Source organism: Sprattus sprattus (assembly GCF_963457725.1).
Source record: "Sprattus sprattus genome assembly, chromosome: 7".
Classification (NCBI taxonomy): Eukaryota; Metazoa; Chordata; class Actinopteri; order Clupeiformes; family Clupeidae; genus Sprattus; species Sprattus sprattus.
The window spans coordinates 33,924,162-33,947,173 of NC_137926.1; the positions used below are offsets into that span (position 1 = coordinate 33,924,162).

The 23,012-nt window shown below is 41.5% G+C and overlaps 1 protein-coding gene across 1 annotated transcript in view; it reads left to right on the forward strand.

Annotated features, from left to right (window-relative positions):
• Positions 1 to 8,571: 8,571 nt before the first annotated feature.
• ap3b2 (adaptor related protein complex 3 subunit beta 2) overlaps positions 8,572 to 23,012 on the forward strand; it is a gene marked incomplete at both ends in the record, with an annotated part of 33,776 nt that continues 19,335 nt past the window's right edge. The window contains 6 exons of the mRNA XM_080841658.1: positions 8,572 to 8,684; positions 14,848 to 14,923; positions 21,569 to 21,643; positions 21,729 to 21,824; positions 22,544 to 22,704; positions 22,830 to 22,896. Coding sequence (XP_080697784.1) covers positions 8,572 to 8,684; positions 14,848 to 14,923; positions 21,569 to 21,643; positions 21,729 to 21,824; positions 22,544 to 22,704; positions 22,830 to 22,896 — 588 coding nt within the window. The remainder of the gene's footprint in view (positions 8,685 to 14,847; positions 14,924 to 21,568; positions 21,644 to 21,728; positions 21,825 to 22,543; positions 22,705 to 22,829; positions 22,897 to 23,012) is intronic.

The following is a 23,012-nucleotide window of genomic DNA, read 5'->3' on the forward strand; positions in this document are numbered from 1 at the left end:
AATGCACGAACTGCTCGGTGTCGAGGCGGCAACCCGGCCAGTAGAATCGCGACCGGAGTCGGTGTAGTGTCTTTGAGATGCCGAAATGCCCTACCCCCACTGCGCCGTGGATCATCCGTAGCACCTGGCCACGCACACAGGGAGGCACCAGCAGCTGTAGGATCTCGCGCTGACCTGATGGTGGTTGCCAGCGGCGATACAGCAGCCCTTCTCTGATGGTGAAGTTGGGCCACTGCGAGTACAGCGTCTTGGTCTCCGGATCCAGAGCGGAAACAGCAGACCACGGTGGACGGTGCCCCTTTTCCACCCAAGAACGGAGCCTGGCGAGGACAGGGTCTTGCTCCTGCATCTGCTGCAGCTGTTGACTGTCGAAGACCTCACCCTCGTCGTCTGCGATCGGAGCTGCGTCCGCGGCGTTGGCTGCCCGGACCTTCGCCTCTGCCGGATGCTGATGGTGTGTCGTCTCGGCCGTCGAGCTCTTCAACTCGTGACGCTCACACTGCCGACACTGCGTTGTAGCACACGGTCGCCGAGACCACGCGTCCGCATTGCCGTGCAGTTTGCCAGTCCTTGACGAAGCGCCTGTAGTAGGACGCCAGCCCCAGGAAGCTCCGCAGCTCAGCGACGTCGCGGGGTGTCGGCCAGTCTCTCACCGCAGCGACTTTGCCCGGATCGGTGGACACACTGGCCTCACTCACGATGTGTCCGAGAAAAGCCGTTTTCCTCCGGAATAGATGGCACTTCCGCGGGTGTAGCCGTAGCCCCGCTGCTCGGATGGCCTCGAACACCTCCTGCAGATTATCCATAGCCCCCTCAAAGTCCGCCGCATGGCATAGAAAATCGTCCAGAAACACCACACAGCGACTCCGCGGCACACCCGCGAGCACTCTCTCCATCAAGCGCTCGAAGGTGGCGGGCCCGTTGCACAATCCGGAGGGTAACCCTCGGAATTGCCATAGCCCCTGCCCGATGGAAAACGCCGTCTTGGCGCGGGCCGCTGGCGTGAGGTGTACCTGCCAATAGCCGCTTCGGAGGTCCAGCGAGCTGAAGAGCCTCGACCCGGCAATGTCGTCGAGCGCGCCGTCGATCCGTGGCAAGGGGTAAGAGTCTTTTCGGGTGACATCGTTGAGGCGTCTGTAATCGACACAGAACCGCCATGTCTGATCTTTCTTCCTCACCAGGACCGCCGGCGCCGTCCACAGACTGTTGCTCGGCTCGAATGACCCCAGCTGCTGCCATCTCTGCGATCTGTTGCTCCGCTGCCTCCCGTTTGGCTAGGGGCAGCCGCCGGGGACGAAGGCGAATCAGGCGAGCATCACCCGTGTCAATGTGCTGCACCAACCTTGTGCCAAAAATGTGCAGCAAAAATGTCAATAAATCCCAGCAGAAGTTGCTGTAGGCAAAGCTTTTGGGCAGGCAGCCCTTCCTCACTATGAGCATACAGATCTTTGACGGCTTGTAGTGTTTCTTCAGACGCCGGCTGTGGTGTTGCTGCACAAGCTGCGAACCGCTTTGTTTTTCTTCCGGAGTGATGTTGTACATCCGGAGCCTAGCTCAGCTGTGGCGTTGGGAGGGGGCGGGGACCAGCCTGGACTGGAAGGAGCGCCCTGACTGTGAAGCGGACCTATGAGAGGACTGCCGTGTTTCGTTTGCCGGGCAGCTGATGACATTCCTGCTGCTGGCACAGCCCCACCTGCTGCAGCGCTTCGTGTCTTTGTTACTTCCCCGACAGCGCGCAGACTCACGGTCACCTTGCCTATGTGAAGCAAAGAGTCTTTCAAGTTCACATTAGCCCCCCACACAGTCAATAAGTCCAGGCCAATGATGCTGTTGTCCTGAATATTGGCCAGCCAGAATGAGTGTTGCACTGTGCGGCCAGCGATGGAGACCGTCAGTAACTTCCTCCCTTTCATCGACGCTTGTTCTCCAGTCACTGTCGTGATGCGTGTTGTTGTAGCCGTCCAGCCCGGTGGTGTGGGCTGGTCGGTGTTGGGTAGGACACCGGGTCTGATGATTGAAATGGTGGACCCGGTGTCCACCAACGCCCGCACGGGCACGCCATCAATGTCAATGTCCACAAACAACCCATGTGTTTGGCCAATACGGCCTAGTCTCTGTTGATCGGGGGAGGGGGCTATGATGATAGGCAAGGGTGGCGATCCTCCCGTTAGGCCACCCTTCAGCAGTTTAAAGACGGCTGCCGTGGTGCTGGTGCCAAGCAATGGCGGGCCAGATGACCAGGCTCACCACACCGATAGCAGCCGTCGTCTCGCCGCCGCTGTTGTTGACCGGGGCTCCGTCCGGGGTATCGCCGTGGGTTAGTCGTCGCTGCTTGCCTCGCCTCCACCACTTCGTCCTCGCCGAGCTCCACCGCCGCGTCTGCCTATCGTACCTGATGTCTGGTTACGCACAGGACATGCTCGACGCGCTCGGCTTCGTCCAGTGCTGTAGCCAGGGAGCGGGGAAAGTTCATACGAATGTGCTCCCGGAGCCGTTCCGGGCGCAGGCCTCGCACAAACGCCTGCAGCGTAAGTTCCTCCTGCTCGGCATCGGCAAAGGTCGAGTAGCCTCTCCGAGTGTAGAACCGCAGATCAGCGGCGAATGCCCCGAGGCTCTCTCCGTCCCGTCTGCAGCGGTTGGCTAGCCTCTCCCGTGCATCCTCCGTGAACACCCGCTGTCCGAAACGGCGCTGCAGAGCGTCTCTGATCGCCGGCCAGCTGGCGTGCTGGCCCGGCGTCAAGTCCATCAACGCCTGCAGCGCCTTCCCTTCCAGGGCGAGTGCGACTTGTACGCCGGTCTCCTCGCTCGACCAGCCGTTGAAGTTGGCCGCCAGCTGCACCTGGATGAAGTAGGTCTCCAGCGGTCCCTCTCCATGGTACTTGGGCAGCTTCATTGTCGCTCGCCTCGCCGGGTTGTAGACGGGTTGGGCGTCCAGAGTCGTCATCGGGAGCTGCCTATCCTGCAGTGGTCCCGGGTAGATCGGCTCCAGGGTGGGCATTCGATCCAAGGCGGGCAGGGTGATGTCGTCCCCCTTGGCGTCGCTCCTTTGCCGCAGTCCGCTGGCTCCATCGAAGAGACGTCGCGGTGGCGCGTCCAGCGGTGACTCCTCCATCCCGAAGGCTGGTAGAGTGGTCCTCGAGTAGTTCGGTTCGATGACACCTCCAGGTGCTCCCCATGGCGTGTACATCCTTCAGGCTTCGTCCGATCCGAACTTCTGACACCAATGTGGCGAAGTAAGTCACAGATGAGGTTCCAAACTCTTTACTGTCTCGAACTTCGAACTTAGACAAAGATTACAATAACTTCAGGGATTCATAACGACATTACATCTATTACACAAACATGGTGGCACTTCACATACATCACAAATCACAACAGGAACCATTACAATCGGGTATTTACATAGATACACATATAACAACAACATATAACCAAGACCTAGCATTGCGGCTAGGCTAACAGCTGAGATGTTTGACTCCCATCATACACCGCGGCATAACAATAACACTTGGCCGTGTAGCGGCATCCCAGCTACGCTACAATATAGTGGGATTGTTAGAGGGACGTCACGAATGAGTTTTTAATGAGAGAGCCTGTCAACAACCAATCACCGTCCTCACCCCTTCTAAACTCGTGCATGAGAATCGACGTCATCCATAGCAACGGTGCTTTTATCTTAAGCTTAGGCAAGCAAGCCTCCACGGGCCCCATGCGGGCCCCCTCTGGGCTGGCACAAGGGCCCTGTGAGGGCTGCCCGCGCAGGGCCCGTAAGACTTTGCTCATTGGCAAAACGTTGGCCCCGCTGTGTTGGCAGCCCTCACATAGCCCACAGAGCCCTCACAGAGCCCTCACAGAGCCCGCACATAGCCCGCACATAGCCCACACAGAGCCCTCACACAGCCCACACAGAGCCCTCACATAGCCCACACCAACATGGCCTGCATCTTACTGATACGGTAGTTTCTCCGCCTCTGTTTGACTCCTCTCTTGCGGATCTTGTCCCTGATGCTGGAAAATGCAGCCCTCAGGGCATCCATGAAACAGCCACGCGACTCCATCTTCAGCAGGTTGATGAACTCAATCGATTACTCTTACTGTTACGAAATGTACTACTTTTGTGCCTCACCCGATGTTAAAACACAAAATCACAAGGTTTAAATTTCTAAATGGTATTTCCAAACAGTGAATCAATGTTGGTGGTTCAATAGCAGGCAGAAAGCGCTCTCTAATGTTGTTTCTTTGTCAGTCAAGTCAAAGTGAGTGAAAGTAGAATGTGCCAAGTAGAACTCTCAAAGTAGAATGTGCCAAGTAGAACTCTCAAAGTAGAGCTCTCAGCCGATGATGTCATGAGTGATGCAGATGAATTCTAGAATTTTGACATGATGTCTGATCAAAGGGTTTTACAGTTTTTCAGAATCTCTTAACTGTTCACAAAATGTAACTCATGTCTTCATTTGGTACACACAGCCATGTTTTCAAATGACACACACATACAATCATTGTATCAAACTAAGCATTTGCTGTACACTACAAAGCATTTACAGCACATTGCAGTACAAAATTGAAAACACAATCATCAGAATGGAACACACCATATGAATGACAATGACAATGACTCGAGAATGAGCCATTTCTACTTTTGTAAAATGTCTCAGTGTAGGCCTACATTTTTCATAGTCAAACATAAAAACAACACACTAATATGAGGCAAAAAAGTTTTATTCCGGTACACACAGAGAACAGTACAGTACTGTAAACCGTGTGATACCGTTGTTCTCACAAACCATATTTACAATTTAAGTCTCCTGTTCCATCAAACACTAGATTGTATTGACATTATATTGTATACAAAATGCTTACAGTTTTTCTCAATTGCTTAGAGTTTTCTCAAAACTCTAAACACAAAACCCAAAACAACTAACACAAAATGCAAAACCCTTTATATCTTCTGCAAAATGCTACTTTGCTTTAAAAAAATATTGAAAGTGTGTGTTCTTCCTCCACAGTGTGGTTCTCTTTCAGTCCTACAAAATACAAATACTGTGAGCACACTGTATTCTATTGATATGCAGTATTACAGTACACAAGGCAAATAGATTTCGTACCTGTTCTCCATCCTGAAGGTTCTAATGATGGAAGCAACTGTGAAGCGGCTGAGATTTGGTCGGACCCTCTGGCCAGCCTCCCTAATGCTCAAATCATGGTTGAGCACATGGTCTACCACAGCGGCCCAAATCTCATTAGAGATGACCATTGTCCTTCTCATTCTCTTCCTCCTCCTTGTCTTCCTCCTCATCCTTCTCCTCTTCATTCTCCTTCTCATTCTCTTCATCCTCCTTGTCCTCCTCCTCCTTCTCCTCTTCCTCCTCCTGTTCCTTCTCTCTGTCCTCCTACTCCTCCTTCTTGTCCTCCTCTTCCTCCTTCTCTCACTCTAACCCCTCTCCTTCTCTGGTTGTCGATCTTTTCAAAGTTCTCCATAGTTTACCAAACAAAACAGAGGCTCAAGACACTTTTACAGTGCAGTCCTCACTGCAAATTGGTCAAAAGACCTGAATGTTTAGAGATTTGACTATTCTGGAGTGGAGCAGAGTGCGGCAGATATCATATCGGGGAAACAGTGGGTGCTCAAAATCATGCTAGTGGGACAGTCAACAGTTTGCAGCCATGGATGGTGAGGGTACTCACACAACATTTTAGTTTGTTTCAGTCTGATTACTTGCCAGGACCATCCTCCCTATAGGCCCAGGTGCTAGATATGGCCAAAGCCCGCTCTACCTCCTATTACAGTTTTTCTCCGTTACTAAAACTCAATTTTTCAAAGCATGCCTCGGTTTCTCTGAACACTTAACCCAAGTGCCAACTCCCTAAACCAATTCTGCTAAACTATAAGCACAATTCTCTACTTTAGACACAGATTTCAATTGTTAGCCGTACTTTCTTCAAAACACAACACACAATTCTCTGCTTTAGACACAGATTTCATTTGTTAACCACACTTTCTACAAAATACTAAACACCATCCTCTCTACTTTGAACAGTTTATCAATGCCAAAACCTCATTGCTTTCAGACAGAACACACTGCTATTCAAATGACAAAACTTCCATTTCCAAAGCTGTTGTGCAATTTGAAATCAAACTTTAGCTCCTAGTTTCGAGAATAATTTATGGCAACATTGAAGTGAGAGGTGATCAGAGAGGCAGAGGAGTGAGAGTAAGAGGAGGAGAAGGAGGAAAATGATGAAGATGAAGAGCAAGACGGAGAGCCATTACTGTATCTCTGATGAGATTCAGGCCAATGTGTTCAACCATGTGGTCAACATGGGTTTGACCATGCAGGAGGCTGGCAAGGCTGGCCAGAGGGTTCAACATAAGCCGCTTCTTAGTTGCACCGATTCTCCGGACATTCAGAAGAGAGAATGGGTAAGAAACACTACTATGACAGTAAAACACTAGTTTGAATGCCTTATCAGGAGCATAGTATTCTTGTATTTAGAGTATTTTACATTGTACTGTATTTGTAAAATTATAAACAAATACAAAGTGCAACCATTGATATCCAAAGCATATTCCTATACAGTGAGCCTAGCCACAGTGAACCATGTTCTAAGGCAGAACACTTCGAGAATGAAGCAGGTGTACAGGGTGCCTTTTGACAGAAACTCTGATAGAGTCAAACAATTACAGTATGATATGACTATGTGCAAGTAAGTCATATACGTTTCCACAACTGATTACGTCCTATTAGCACTGAAACATTACTGTACTGTATTGTAATCCAATCAAATGTTACTGTATTTTCAGATGTTTCACAACACAACAATTGTCGATATTGTCTTGAGCAAGAACAGGATGCAGTCTAGTTTTTTTTTCCTTTTTTATTTTACATTTTTCTTTCTTTTTTTGTTGACTGTATCAATATCCTATTGTTTGTTCTGTGTAAATTATCTACACATTCGGTTGTGTTTGCTCTGATGTAAAGGCTACAGCACTTTTGAAAAAAAAAAAAAATCTTTACTGTAAGTCGTTACTGTTTGTGAGGTGTTTTATATTTGAGTTAAAACATTATACAGTTCCAATATTTTACAACAGGAGAAAGCATACAGTAACACTGGAGATGAAAAGGCATAGTTCTCCTGATAAGGCCTTCATACTAGTGTTTTCCCATTTCATAGTAGTGTTTTCCATTGAGCACATCAGTCTTCAATCGATGCTCATAATGTCTACTCATATAATGGTCTGTGTTTGTCATTTGAAAAAACAAAATACCCTTTTGAGGTGACATATTAATAGTGTTTTGAAAGCAAGGTAGCATTTTGCAAGAGATATAAAGGGTTTTGCATTTTGTGTGAGTGGTTTTGGGATTTGGGTTTAGTGTTCAGAGAAACCGAGGCATGCTTTGTTTTGCTGAGTTTTAGCAACGGAGAAAAACTGTAATATAGTAGAAAATATGGGCCTTCTTTTACTACTGTTCCCTAGATGATCATCAGCAGACTAAACCAGCTGAGGGGCTGTTACGCTACATAATTACTCAAGTTCATGCTCCAAATTTGCCTAAAAAGAAGCGTGGTGGGTGAGGTCTCTAGCTAGGGTCCTGAAGTGCTTTGCAGGGACCGCGGAGGAGTGCGCAGGCAGGGGTCAAGCGATGTCCCTGTGTTCACCCCAGATAATGTGAGTAAAGGGAAGATCCTGGCCAGGATGCGAAACACATGGATCAAACGGAAAGTTCACGCTGAGCTTGTCTGAAGTCTGATAAGCAGAGTAAAGGAGAAATGCACAGGGGAGAATAGTAGTAGTAGTTATTTTACATAAAGCAGTTTAGATGGTAACAGCACAGAGTAAAGGAGAAATGCACAGGGGAGAATAGGCTGTACATTGAAAATGTCTGCACGGTATTTAACGATATATTACGGTATTACTGACATTTGTCACTCTCTCCCAACTTGACATGTCAGCCAAAACCCGAGTGTATGTGTGCTAGCCTTCAACCACCTTCAGTGCCTAGCTGACGAAACGGCATTGTTGTCAAATGAAAATTTGGAAGCACGATCTTGACTGCTGAGAAATACTTTTAGAAAGTAGATAAATAGCAGCATCTCCACTAATCCATAATTTTCTGGACTAAATTTTGAAGCAACCATCTTCGTCTTCATATATCATACCAAATCAAATTATTGTTTGATTTTTAATGTGTGATATAATCATGAGATTGCAATTAATCGCTGACAATGAATCGGATATCCATCCTTAAATATTCCATGCAAGCTTTCCGATGTGGGGCCTTCCCGCATGGGGAGTGGTTAATTCCTACTACAAAGCTATTCTAAAAATGAACCTACACTAAGCCTACGCTAACATTCTCTCGGGCTAGTGATGGACATGAGCACTTAACAGTTAAGTGACAGTTTTGTGCGGAAACGCAGAACACACCTAAATGAACACGGTACAACGTCATCGAGAACAACGGAAATCGTCAGGGTATAGGCCACAGAAATTGCACTCCAAGCGGAACACTGCTTTAAGCTCCAGTCTTGACTCTAAATCTCTGACGCTATCAAAGAGAGGTTGCAGAGATGTCTGCCAGTTCTGCATTCAGTGATGACAAAGGTGGCTCCTCTAACGTTGGAGAGCCGGAGTATGGGCATGATCCTGCAAGCGGGGGGATTTTCTCCTCTGATTACAAGAGGTAAACGCAAACATTTTCGTCAATATGCTTTTATTGTATAAGGAGTCGGATCCGCAAGGATGCTGTTCCTTACGACAGAAAATGGGCGACAAGCTAAAGGTTCATAATACCCTTATGTGCCTTCGTGGGGAAACGTAAACTAAGTACTTGTACGAAATGTGAATGTTTCCACCTTGATTATGTGATTTTGTTGACGAAGTCGATGTAGCTATATTGCCAAGCTTCCGTGCATAGAAGCCATTGGCCTATAAAGCTTTAACATTCCCTATTAGCATTGAGACTGGCTAAGAACAGGATGGGTCAACACTTTGAAAAGATTGCTCATATGAAACAAGAATGGCCCTTTAAAAATTACAATTTAAATTGGCTGTTAACTAAAGCTAGTTTACTCAGACAAGAATTATTTCAGTACCGCTGTGTGGACAGCGCCTTTAAGGGGAGCCGAAATATTATGAAAATGCAGAAGGCAGATTCAACACAGAACTGACCGTGCAGTGATAAATAAACGAGGATGTTATTAGGAACAGTGAAAGAACATCATTGTATTCGTTATATCTGATTTACTAACGATGTATTGTATGGTCTGGCACGGGTTGATAAAGATAAAGAAAATACTGGTATGATTTACTGAGTGGATGCAGGGTGGATCACCTTCACATTATATTCGCACTTCGCAGTGGTTTTTACCACCAACAGAGGGAGCTTTTTGCATTTCGTTCTCAAAAAACAGTCGGCCTAAGTTTTAAATGACGTATTTGTTATCACTTCAACTTGACATCATGTACTTAAGATGCCTGGTATAGAAACATCTGCACGTCTTTATAGTGTGCACAGAAAAAAAATGACCAAAAATATAACAGAGGTTATTTTCAGACTGTTTCAACTGTCACACAACCTTGATCTTACTTGAGAGCAGGTATTATCAAAAAGTCCCAAAAACAGATTTTCTAGAGTAACAACCAGTAGGTTTAATCTTATTACAATATGAGATTGTATGATTTCAACATGCTGTTTAATTGCTCTCTGTTGTGTTGTGGCATGTTCCATTGAGAATATTGAGTTGCAGGATATGATATTAAGATTTCCATACAATAATAATTCTCAGCAGGAAAAGCAAGGGAACAGGCCTCTTTGCCAAAACGGTGTGAGTGAGAAATAGGACTGACAACCTACAGTATGAATCTCTGTATTACACTAGTGTGTGATTTCACCACTTTAGACATGATAGTGAGAAGAGTTGGGGGAGGGACACTCCAGTGCTTAGCACAGCAGAAAGACTCCTAGCAAAACAACTGGGACGGCATGTCCCTGATCTGCATACATTATTGTAATAGAAAAGATGCTATATTGATTTGTACATCAAAATACTATGACACTGTTTTAAGTGGCACCATTCACAGTGTAAAACATGCTATCAGACAATAATTTGGGCTTTGACTTGGAAAGAGATCAGGAGAGTAGTTTATGCTTATTGGTTGTCCATTCCGGGTTGTAGTCAACAGGCAACAGTTAAAGCTAAGAATTAAATTAGGGATTTTTCAAAACCATTCGATTATTATTTACTTTCTTTATCTGCCTCACATACACCACACAACAGTTGTATTTTATTTTATATTCATGGTGAATGGAATGTGTCTGAGCACCAGAGGGAGACACAACTGGATAGGCACTGAAAGGACGAGAGGCAATATACATAGAGCATGAGCAACAGAGAGGAAGTGAAGGGGAGGGGTATTGCTAACGTGGCGAAGGGAGTGAGCTAAGGCATCTCACGTCATTTTGGACGGCACGCAGACAAAGCAGCAGTCACAGAGCAAAGACCAGAGAAGCATCATTCTCAGCAGGGTCCACCAGCACAGGATCTCACTCAACTCAACAGCTCTGGATATGCTATATTTCAGCTCTGGATACCACTGTGTTATTCACTGTTGATAACTCAATACCTGCAGTGTACAAGGTACATTTACAAGTTCAGGATGAATCCCATGCAGAAGCTGTTACAGCTGCCAGTCAATGCAGTTAACATGGTGAGAAATGCACACAGCCAGGCGCAGGGTCAAGGCCATGAAGATTCAAAGAGCCCAGTGCTCACACCAGATGGGGGACAGCAGACATGGTACAACGCCGTCCAACCAGACGAACTCAGGCACCTGCGAGGTGGAGAGGATACTGGGGAGAAGGCCCTGTTGGAGGAGGGGGGTGTCAGTGTTCAAGCACAGCCCCTGCGGTAGGACCCAATCAGACAAGTATCTTGCTATAGGACTAATTAGAAAATGTCAAATGGAATGTAAAGACTTTCCATGCATGTGTATGTAATGCAAGAGTAGGTGTTTGTCTTTGAGTTCGTGTTTGTGAATGAACAACATGAGTATGTAGGAATGCTTCCCACCAGTTGAGGAACTTCAAATAACTTCTGAAGAGAAAATACTTTAGTAGCAAGTATTTCATGTCTAAATTGTACTAAATGTATCTACATAAGGAGTTGGTTTTAAATGAAGTTGATATGGTAATGAAACCTAAAGTAGTTAAGGACATAGATGTTCTTCCATTTTATTCAGTTCTGTATTTTAGACTACAAAAACGGAGTTGCTTCAGTTACTTGTTTTAAAAATGTATGCCGGTAACCTGACTACTCACACACAGACGGTCAACCAGTTCTCTGTGATGTTGAATTATTCATTTTTTTAATTATCTATTACACAAGATCTCAAGTCATTAAAAGACTTTGGAAAAGGAGGATACGTATACATAACCTTATACCTTGTGTTGGTGTTGGTTTACCACTGCGAGTTTTAGAATCACTATCTGGATTAATTTGGCACAAAAAAATCCCCAAATAAAAATCCATCCATGAGTTGCCAGACAGTATCACATAGAAATGTTGATAAGGGTCTAGCACTACTGCAAATATTTTGGTCTCATGTGTTTTTATTGAAAATATTTAATATTTTATGTTGGTTTGAATTAGCCTGCATTGTCCAGACAAGCTTGATGATAATCTGATCAACAAAATATGAAACAAAAATGTTTCTAAAAACTCCTCATGCCAAAATGTTGTTAGATGAGAAATTGCTTATGTTTGCAGACTTGCTGACAGCAGAATGATAACATTTCGAGATTTTGAAGTCACGAAATAGGAGTTGCTGGCAGGTATTAAATAGGCAAAGGTGGTGGATGCATTTCTTTCAGTCACTGCTGGGAAAAGGAATCAGGTGATTCTCTTTTCTGATGTGTATTGTTTGGTTATTGGTGAAGCTGTAGGTTATCACTGTGGTTCTAAGGTCAGAGGTAAGTAACAAAGGTAGGGAAATGTTGATGTTGGAAAAAGGCACAGGTGCTCATAATAGCTCTCCTGCATAACAGCATACACTAAGTCAAGGACTGGATGACTCCAAACATTTTACAGTTAAATCCGGACAAAACTGAAGTAGTTGTCTTTGGTCCCAAAGATTCAGGCAAGCTTGTTTGCACTCTGCCAGGGCCCTTAGATTGAAATCACTCTGCCAGGGCCCTTAGATTGAAATTCTAAGATTGATCTTTGATTCAGATTTGTCCATAGTCCTCTAAGTAAACTGATCCAGTATTGTATTTAAGATCTGAGGAACATCTAAAAACAATGTTATCTTTCAGTGGCACAGAAACGTTTATCAAAGCTTTTATTTCTTCATGTGTGGACTACTGTAGCCCTCTCTTTACCTGTTTAAATCACCGTAGCATTACACCGGACTCTGAGGTCTGAGCATATCTCTCCAATTTTAGCCTTCAGTACATTTTTGTGTTAATTTTAAGGTTTTGATGATGAGGTTCAAAGCACTCTATGGCTTGGTGCCGGATAGCAGATCTTTTACACCCATATACACCTATGAGACCACTCAGATTGCTTCATCAAGGGCCTTTGCAGTGTTGCCTCTGGAACGCTGGAACAGCCTTCACCATAATGTCAGAGCTGCCTTCTCCTTGGGCCCTTCACAGATTCTCTTCTTAAAACTCATTTTTAGAAGCTTGCCTTTGCTGATTTCTGATGGGTATATTAATGGTTAGCTGGGTTACTTTAAATCCATTTGGTTAATAAGTTCCAATTTATATTATTTTTTATGCTTGTGTATGTCTTATATTTTTATTTATATTTTATTATGATCGTATAGTATAACGTTTTTACTAGCTCATTACGACACATTTGTGGACTAGTGAAATATCTTCAATGCAATGCACGCCAAGTTTTGTGAAATTTTGTTCAAAGGGCGCACGTCAACAACTCAAACTGTTTCATCAAAAATGACGAAGTGTTATGGCTTTTGTAGAGCGGCGCCACCTAGTGAAGAATGTTCAAAGCAATAATCTACCACTTCACTAGCCAATATCTTCTGATGTTCAAAGTTTATGAAATGTGACATTCTGCATCTACCAAATTTTTCGGACACACGCCATATTTTGTGAACTTTGTCCATGGGGGTGCTGCAACTTTACATATATCTAAAATGGCTTAGGGTTTAAGTTTAAATCTTCATATGCTTATAGTTCTACATTAGCTCACATCTCCTATTGTTCTATTTGGTTTGCTCAACAAAATGGTTACCTATTGCCAATTCAAATTCAGCAGTCAATTCATGCTCATGTGAATGGCAAATCATAATGGAATTTTGTAGGCTCATCAATATTGACATAGAGAAGCTATTTACTCAATTTAAAACAAATCATCCAACATTTTGAACATTCATCAAATTTAATTTAGACATTTACAGAATCATTCAATCTTCAATCTATTTTTTAAATGTATGATAATATATAGCCCTATCCTGTGTGTGCACAGGTGGTCATTTAGTGTTGCTGTTTCACACCCTTTTAGTGTGCAGCCAACTCAATGACAAAGTGTACTTTATTCATCCAAAAGATTGGTAGTGTCTGAGATATATAGGAGCCAAAATTTGGGAAAGGTAAGTAACTGCACGTTACTTTAAAACTATTATTCACTGTGTCTTTACAGAACTCTGAAATATGGCTGGAGATATGACCATTACATCTAAGGGTCGGAGTATTTTTCAATTCTTGGGAGGCCGTATGTTATAACGGTTTTGCCAATGCGGTTTTGAGAAGTCTTTGAGAAGTTTTTTTGCCAATGACAAGGCGAAATAAAAATGTCCAATTTTACTGATTTGTTATTGTTCCTAAAATGAAAATATTTGTGATCAATAAATTGCCATTAATGAAATATGATACAAATATAAAACATTATGCAGGTAAATGACTGATATTCTGATATTTCCTAGTTTCACTTAATTCTTGCTCAATCTCTCAATTTATGCAGTTGTCATTCATTTGTTATTGTTATTTCCTGTACCTAGGTCGAAAGCACAGGCCAAGTCAATACGTTTCAAAAATGGCAAATAAACACAGCCGTGTAAATTCAGTCCCAATGAGTTTATATTTCTCTATTCAGGGGCCAAAGCAAGCTGTAAAGATGGAGTGTAGTATAGTATATGTGTAGTGCGAATTGAGGATACAATATTACTGTGATTCTTTACATGTTTACATGATACAGCAAGTATTCCGATTATTCAAAAATATTGTATAGCATAAGGAAAATAAGACACAATTCAGTTAATCTCACTTGAATCTTCCCATTTCATTCTGTGAACAAAAATAGTCACATATTTAAAACACTTTTTTTTGTCTCTGCAACCAAATTAGTTCTCAACTCTGACTTCCTTTCCCAACTTCCGCTGCGATGTAAAAGAAGAACAGGGTCTTGCACCATCTTTAGAAGTACCAAAATAAAATTGAAATCATAATATTAAAGAAATCAAAGTCTTGATAATTGGTGCAGCTGTATTAAAAAATCTCACGATACTACACTATATTCATTTTCCTCCCACCTGTAGAGGTACAGCACCAGGTAAAGATGGACTGAACTTTAACCTTTTTAAAAGGTTGTTGATGTTGTTAATAGTTGTATAATAGTGACAACTGTATGAAAGCCAGGGGAAACATTCACCAGATAGAAACTTCCTTTCATGGTTCTGTTTTTTAACCTTTTAACAGTGTGGCTATAAAATAACAGAATATTCAAACATTACAAGGTGAGTCTCAGACAAATTTGTAACCGATAAGTAGTAAAGTGCATACCCTCAAGTTTTATATATTGTGTTTTTCTGCTTTCCCCCAGACATGATGACCTAAAAGAAATGTTGGACAGCAACAAAGACTCCTTAAAGCTTGAAGCTATGAAGAGGATTGTTGCTGTGAGTAATTATTTGCCCTTTATTTTACTAACTAATGGTTATTCTGTGAAATTATGATGCTATTAAAGGCCAGTCCGTAAATCTGGCAAAATGTTATTGATGCTTGAGCTCAACAGATAATCAAACTACACCCCTTCCCCTTCCGTGCTACTAAAGCAACGTGTTGATTGGCTAGAATTGTTAATGGCTTGGTCTGAGCCACTATATTTGTTTTCCCATTTACTAGTCCCTCTAGAATGTTGCACATTTTTTTTCGTTTTTTTTTTTTTTTGTCATTAAAATGAAAGATTGTTTTGGTGGTGATTTTTTAAATTTTTATCAGAAATTTTGCAATTTTTGTTTCTCTTTAAACACATGAATAAGAAGACAAATTAAGGAGAGATAAAAATCACAAATATCCGAATATAGTATATTTGTTTTTGTGTGCCCTTATGTCTTCATTTCATGCACTGGAGATATAAGAACACTTATTACCTCCAGCAAGGAGGTTATGCGATCGGGTCCGTTAATTTATTTATTTATTTGTCCGTCTGTTTGTCTGTCTGTGGACAAGATTTCTCAGAAACTACTGGGCGGATCTTTCTGACATTTTCACAAGAGGTGGATCTTGGTCCTGGGACATCCCCATTAAAATTTCACACCTAAAGTTTCACACCTATTTCACACCTAAAGTGACATTTCTCGAAAACCAATGACCGGATTTTAATGAAATTTACAATGAATGTAGACTTTGGGCCAGGGGCGGACTGGCCATCGGGAATACCGGGGAAATCCCCGGTGGGCCGATGGCTCAAAACACAGGCCCATTGTCATCATCAACCGGCCCAGCGCCATCAGGCCCTCTCGCAGCGCATATCAGTACAATAGATTTTAAAACTTCTGAAGACAACATTAATCAAGTTTTCTCTAAAAAATACAAATGCAGAGAAGCACTGACTGAATTTTATTCTCCTACTTGCAATCGGTCTTCACACCTATGGTGACTATTTTTTTTTTTTTTGTACGTTACTTCTTAAATGTGTTTTACGGACTTCGGAAGTTCAACGTAAGAACATATCTCTACGTTATTAATGAACACCTGAAAATTGGTTCTTACACAGCCGAAGTGTTCTCAGCTGTGCCGATTGAGGTAGAGGATTCTGGGATTCTTACATTTGGATTTGCATACATACAGGCAACACGCCCAGCCAGGGCACGCAACCGTATTGACGTGTGCAGTCAGCCCTAGCCCTTAACACGGATGAGGCACAGCTTGCTGCTGCCTCTGTCAATCTCTTCCGTCAGTCTGATTTAGTTTTAGGTGTTATTGAATGTCAATTACTCTAGCCTACATTTTATTTGGATTTCATTTTATTTGGAAAACCACTGACTGGTGACAGTGATAAGGTAAGATGTGGCGTTGACCTTGCCAAATGTTAGCTTGCTATTCACAGATGAGGTAACGTTCCCTACAGCAAGCCTATCTAACGGTATGTCTTAAATTGAGACCGTTATGATCTGGTAAAATAAGCAAGCTGTTGTCAACATCGAGATTATCTATTTTAACATGTTAGCCGTAGTCACTTGCTTACAATCGATGAGCAAGCTATCCATGGTGGTAGTTGTAAATAGGGCAATCTTTTCATTTCTAATACTGTAACTTGTGTCAAATAAGTTAACCAGCTAGTTTGTTATGCTAAAATCACTGTGTTACACCAACACTTACATTATAAACAATGTTAATATGTTATCTAGATTGTTAATATGTTATCTAAAGGTGTTGAAGCTTTAAAGCTTGCGTTTCACAACACTTAGTTAAAAACAATGTTAATATGTTATCTAGATAGATGATTCTGGAATAAAACATGGATAAATGGATACAAAATAAATGAAGGGACATTTATAATAGACAAAAAATTGCGATTAAATATTGTAATAGTTTGACAGCACTAATTTCAAGTATATTTATCTAATACGCTTTGAGTGTACTAACCAATAGGCTGTAGTTATATGTATAACCATCTGATCTGATAACCATCTGATCTGATCTGATACTATTCATCTTGCAAACTATACCTACCTTGGAGTGTTACAATAGCCAGTATCATTTTATTCCATGTGTCCATCCAGGCAAATTGGTGGATCCAAATGTTATTTAAAAACAAGCATATATGATGTAAATTATTTGTTATCATCCAAAATAATGTTAAGTGTATGGGTATTTTTCCCAGTAGGCCACTGACTGACCGATACGTGCGATCCATTGAGTGGGCAATGCGGTGTGTACTGAGTGGGCAGCGCGCTGTGTACTTAGTGGGCCGCGCGCCGTGTATTGAGTGGGCCGGTCTGACAGTAACTCCCGGGCCACTTTTTCCCCCCAGTCGGCCCCTGCTTTGGGCTATTGTTCAGATGAACGTTTTAGATCTTGCTTTACTATCAACGTCAACCCTTGCTGGAGGTCAGAAATCTCTGATTGCTCTTGTTTTCTTGATTTCACACATTTCTGAGACCTTTCACACCCGCCTTACTCCGCCGATATTCTACACACTCAAATTACAATTCAGTAGATCTATGCATGACATTTATTTTCAAATTCTATCTCCTTGCAACACAAACGCCTGAATCAACAGTTAAACGCAACAGTTGAACACAACAGTATGCCTTAAGATTAATATTATATTCGAACACTATTTACAATTTCACAACTGTATAATACAATGGGAGTAGTTCACTTAATTTTTCACTAGGTAGAGATCCAGCTATGTGGTGAATGTGTAATAGCCTACCAAGCAAACTTCACCATGGTCATCAATCAATCACACACCAGACAGACACTGACACTGCAGTGGTGGAGAGCGACTGCACATAATATTATACCACCATCAGGAGGTCAGAAGAAGCAGAAATAACCTGCAATTGAACATCAAGGCATCACAATATACAATTTTATTTGCAATCTTTAAGAAAAGTTATACCATTGTGAAAAGATGCGGTATTTGTGCTGATGTTGTGTTGAATTCACAGCACCAGAGTTGTGTACGAACACAGGTAGAGGGATTTGTAACGTAAACTGAACACTGAACTGACAGCTAGAGGACTGTGATGAGCAATTAGCTGAAGTTGAAAGAAAGTGTATTAGATTTGAATCCCGGACTCTACCTTCAATGTTCCTTTTATAATTGTATATCCTGTAGCACTTCCATCGGTGTCACTTGGACCTGTTTGCACATAAGAGGTAGTATTAGTGAATGTCATATAATGATAATGAAGTCATACAATGTGGCATATAGATGATAGAATGTGTCACTGAGGGCAGGTCATAAATCATAATTGGCAAGACTGTTTGGATTAACCAAGACCCTTCGCTATAATTTATTTTTCATTCAGATTTGCATAAATCCGACTAGTTCTTGTGGTAACATGATGCAATTTAATTCAGATTGAGCAGTATTATTAATGGAATATTAGGGATTGAGGCCAAGCACATGTGGAGAAACTGAAGAAAAAGGGAACTATTGAAGAAACAAATTAGAGGAATATGAAGGAACAGAATAAAATATGTTTATCTTCTTCTTTTACCATCTTCACATAAAAGGAGGACTCATTATTGCTTACATGGTTTCGTGTGAGCTCCGTGGACATTTTTCCATGGTAAGATTAGGTACAGCTCAGAAAGACCCAAACATGCACATGGTGTAACCAGGGGCTCAGGCATAAGAGGGCTAGCCTCAACCAATTAGCATCAGCTGTTTAGGTGCCAAGACGTTTGCTTTTCATTGGCAGGTTTCAGTCACGCAATGGAGGTCCATCAGTATAATGTTTTGGTAATGGTGGTTATGGTTTTCATAGTTTTCATGCCAAAACTGAGAAAGCAAGATATTTGAAGGCAATTATTTGTATACTTCCTGGGTTGAAAAAGCTAGCATGGCATTGGCCATTGAGATGGATGGGAGTAGTAATCTTTCACTCTCTCCAGGTGGGTCACGAAAAGGCTCCTCAAGATGTTGGTTGAGAGGGGCGTATTTGGGCTTGCATTTACTTAGTGTTTCTGCCACAAATATCCAATAGCACCCAAATATTTCCAGGAATGCCACAAATACCAGGAGTACAATAGCCCTTCAGTTAAACACTCAAGACAGAATTCCTGGGGCCGGGATAGATTATTAGGTTGACTTTATGGCACCATTACCTTTAAGCAAAACAAAGAATACTATTCTCATAGTGGCAGTAGACTACAACTTAAAGTGGGTTGCACTGAAAGATGCAAAAACTCCACATGTATGTATCACCCCAAACAAAAGACCTGAAAATACCTGAATACATAGATTCTGATTGGGCTCTGCATGATAATCGTAGAAATCATATTTTCAACTTGTTCTCAAATGGTATCAATCACTTTTCTGACATGTACAAGCACATCGCTTGTACAATCTTCTGGATGTGCTAATAAATGATGGCGTGGTTCATGGCAAATGTTCTCTGCGCCCTCTTTCAGGCACTTCTGCGTTGGGATCATCTGTTGTTCATTGTTCAAGTGAGGAATGTATGTGTCTGACCCCATCTTGACGTGATTGGACGGTCATCTGTCTGTTCCTCCTCCCGTCTGTCTGTCTGTCTGTCTCAGGGGCTATAGAGACAACATTAAGTTGAATGGAATTCATATTTGAACTTCACGTTTGGAGTGTTTCTAGCTAAACAGGTGGCAGTGGTTATAGATGGCAGACATTTGCTGCATTGTTATGTAAGGGATAACAGGGATGTACAGTTCTACAAAGATAATGGACGATGCGGGCCAAAGAACTCCACGAAGTCCATTATCTTTGTAGAACTGTACAGCTCGAAGGCCGTTATCCCGCTTATTTCCCGTTTACAACATCCAAAAATGTTTTGATTATTATTATTTCAAATGTTTTGCTCCCGAGAATATTAAACTTAATTACAAAATCTTCCATTTCTGTTTTCCTTGTTAACTAGATTGAAACTATGTATCCGCTATCCTAGCTGTCAAAAAAAAAAACGTTATGTTGGTTGTCAATGGTAACCATTCAAGAGCATTGATATGTAACGGCGATTTAACTTTTCTACTGGGACTACGTCCAAGGTGTCCGGTTATACGAACTTAATGTACACCCCATTAGCCAATCAGAAAACAGTATTTCGTTCCAGAGGGAGATAAGGGAACATAGTGGGATTTTGGAAGTCATCAACCTTGCTTGTAGTTGTAAGTTTAATTATTATTTAATAAACTTGTGATGGTAAAGAAACGTTATTTGCCTTTATCTTATTCTGAGCCCTTCTGCATGTCTGTGCACAATGGATTACAAAGTCCAAAAATCCATTTGTAAATACAAATCGCGCTTTGGGACCCCTTAATGGACAGTGTACACATGTATCTGCAAGGCTTATTGGCGTGAGATTGTCAAAGACTGGTCATGAGATCATGAGAGCATTGTTGCTAACTTACAGCATTAAACAGTATAAACAACACATATACATCATGTTGTCTCCATGACAAATATCACTTTCCAGAAAGTGAGGAAATGACCGTGACTCTTTTGATACAAGACTGTCTTTTTACTAATTTTTAAAAATCAATCAAAATACTGTAACAGAAAACACTAATTTCAGTTTCAGGTACAATTATTTGAACATTACAGATGCTAGAAGCCATTGCACCTAGGGGTGGGGGAAAAAATCGATTATTCGATTTTAATCGATTCTCTCTAAAACGATTCTGTCTCGATTCAGAAAAGTTCATAATCGATTTTGTAATTTAAAAAAAAAAAAAAATATATTTATTTTTTTATTTTTTATTTTTTTACACATCCATTTTATGTTGAAATGCAAGCTGCATCGATTATTGGATTGTTCATAGAAAGTCAAAATTGTGACAAGGAAAAGCTTTTTCTTTCATAAAAAATAGAGAAGGTAATTCATCTGTTGATTTTCTTTAATTATCAAACACAAAGTAGGAAGTGTAGCAAAGACTCTAAGTAGCAAACTCAAATGTTTTAAAAGTCGAAATGGATTGATAATCGTTTTATCGGTTTAAAATTGATAATCGTTTTTTTTACACATCCATTTCATGTTGAAATGCAATTATCGATTGATTATCGAATATCAATTCGAAACCGATAAAACGATTATCGATGCATTTTGACTATTTAATCATTTGAGTTTGCAACTCAGAGTCTAAATTGAAGAAAATCAACAGATGAATTACCTTTGCTATTTGCTTTATTAGAGTAAAAGCTTTTAATGGTCACAATTTTGACTTTCTATGAGCAATGCAATAGTCGATGCAGCTTGCATTTCAACATAAAATGGATGTGTAAAAAAAAAAAAAAAAAAAAAAAAAAAAAAAAATGTTAAATTACAAAATCGATTTTAAATCGAATCGTTGACCTCTGAATCGATTTCGAATCGAATCGTGAGGTGCCAAGAGATTCCCACCCCTAATTGCACCGCTCTTATATTTGATTTGTGATTGACGGTAGTCAAGACTGTATGTTATCTTTGTTATCTGAAGACTGTATGTTATCTTTGTTATCTGAAGACTGTATGTTATCTTTGTTATCTTAAGACTGTATGTTATCTTTGTGATCTCAAGACTGTATGTAATCTTTAATAGCTCATGACTGTATGTTATTTTTGCCCCCAAAACAGATGATTGCCAGAGGAAAGAATGCCTCAGAATTGTTTCCAGCTGTTGTGAAGAATGTGGCTTGTAAGAACATTGAAGTAAGTTCTGAGAAGAGTGTTAAATACTGTAATCAGTAACTGTGGTCTTCATGTTCAAATGCAATGCTTTCTTCTGTCCTGACAGGTGAAGAAACTTGTTTATGTTTACCTTGTGCGTTATGCTGAAGAACAGCAGGACCTTGCTCTGCTCTCCATCTCCACATTCCAGCGGGGGTTGAAGGTGACCTATAGACATACATTCAAATAAGAGTATGGAGCATAGGAATATGCTGAATTAAGATGCACTCTGATTCAAATAAGAACATGGAGCATAGGAATATGCTGAATTAAGATGCACTCTAATTCAAATAAGAGCATGGAGCATAGGAATATGCTAAATTAAGATGCACTTCAAATAAGAACATGGAGCATAGGAATATGTTTTCATTGTTTGGGTTTAAGTCTCTGACAGCATTGGTCATTGGTCAAATAATATTTTAATCACTGATTCCTTTCTTAAAAACAGCCAGTCCTCCTATTCCGGTTCCCTGTTTTTCTTCTTTCTTTTTTTAGCATTAGTCTGGCTAACAAGTCATTGATGAGTTTTGATTTTGGGAATAAAATAACTCACACAGTAAGTTCTCAATTCATATTATGCACTGACTAACATTCCCTTGTGGTTTCCGGTAAACACATATTACATTTCTTCATTTATATTTTCATTCATAAAAGTAAAAGACATAAGTGTTAGTAAACCAATCAATTAACTTGTCATCTTTTGTGGGAGATATATGATATCTTATACATCAAGATATAAGTTATCTTTGAGGTGTTTGCTCCAACAGATCACAGGTAAGTAAAGTGTGTTAGAAAGGCCTCTAATGTTGGTATACTGTACATTATATACTTTGTCAACATGAGATCAGGGGATGTTTGAGCTTGAATCTTTGCCTTTCTCAGGACCCTAACCAGCTGATTCGAGCAAGTGCACTACGTGTCCTCTCCAGTATCAGAGTCACTATCATTGTGCCAATCATGATGCTGGCCATCAAAGAGGCTGCATCTGACATGTCTCCTTACGTCCGCAAGACTGCTGCTCACGCCATCCCAAAGCTCTACAGGTACTGATGCACTCTGACAGGGTGTCATGGGGGGGGGGGGGGGACATTGTTATTCATTATCTTGCTTTTTTATCCTTCTCACCTTTTGATCTGATCTGCTTAATGCATTCTGGTTGTCTTATTAGTTTGGACCCTGAACAGAAGGACCAGTTGATAGAGGTTATAGAAAAACTTCTTGCTGATAAAACTACGGTAAGACACATTTCAGAAAGTTCTGGTACAATAGAATTGGTGGTAGATGTAGAGACAGAAAGAAAGCAATTCTCAGCCATTCTGATTTTGCTTTTTTTTTTTTTTTTTTTTGCATT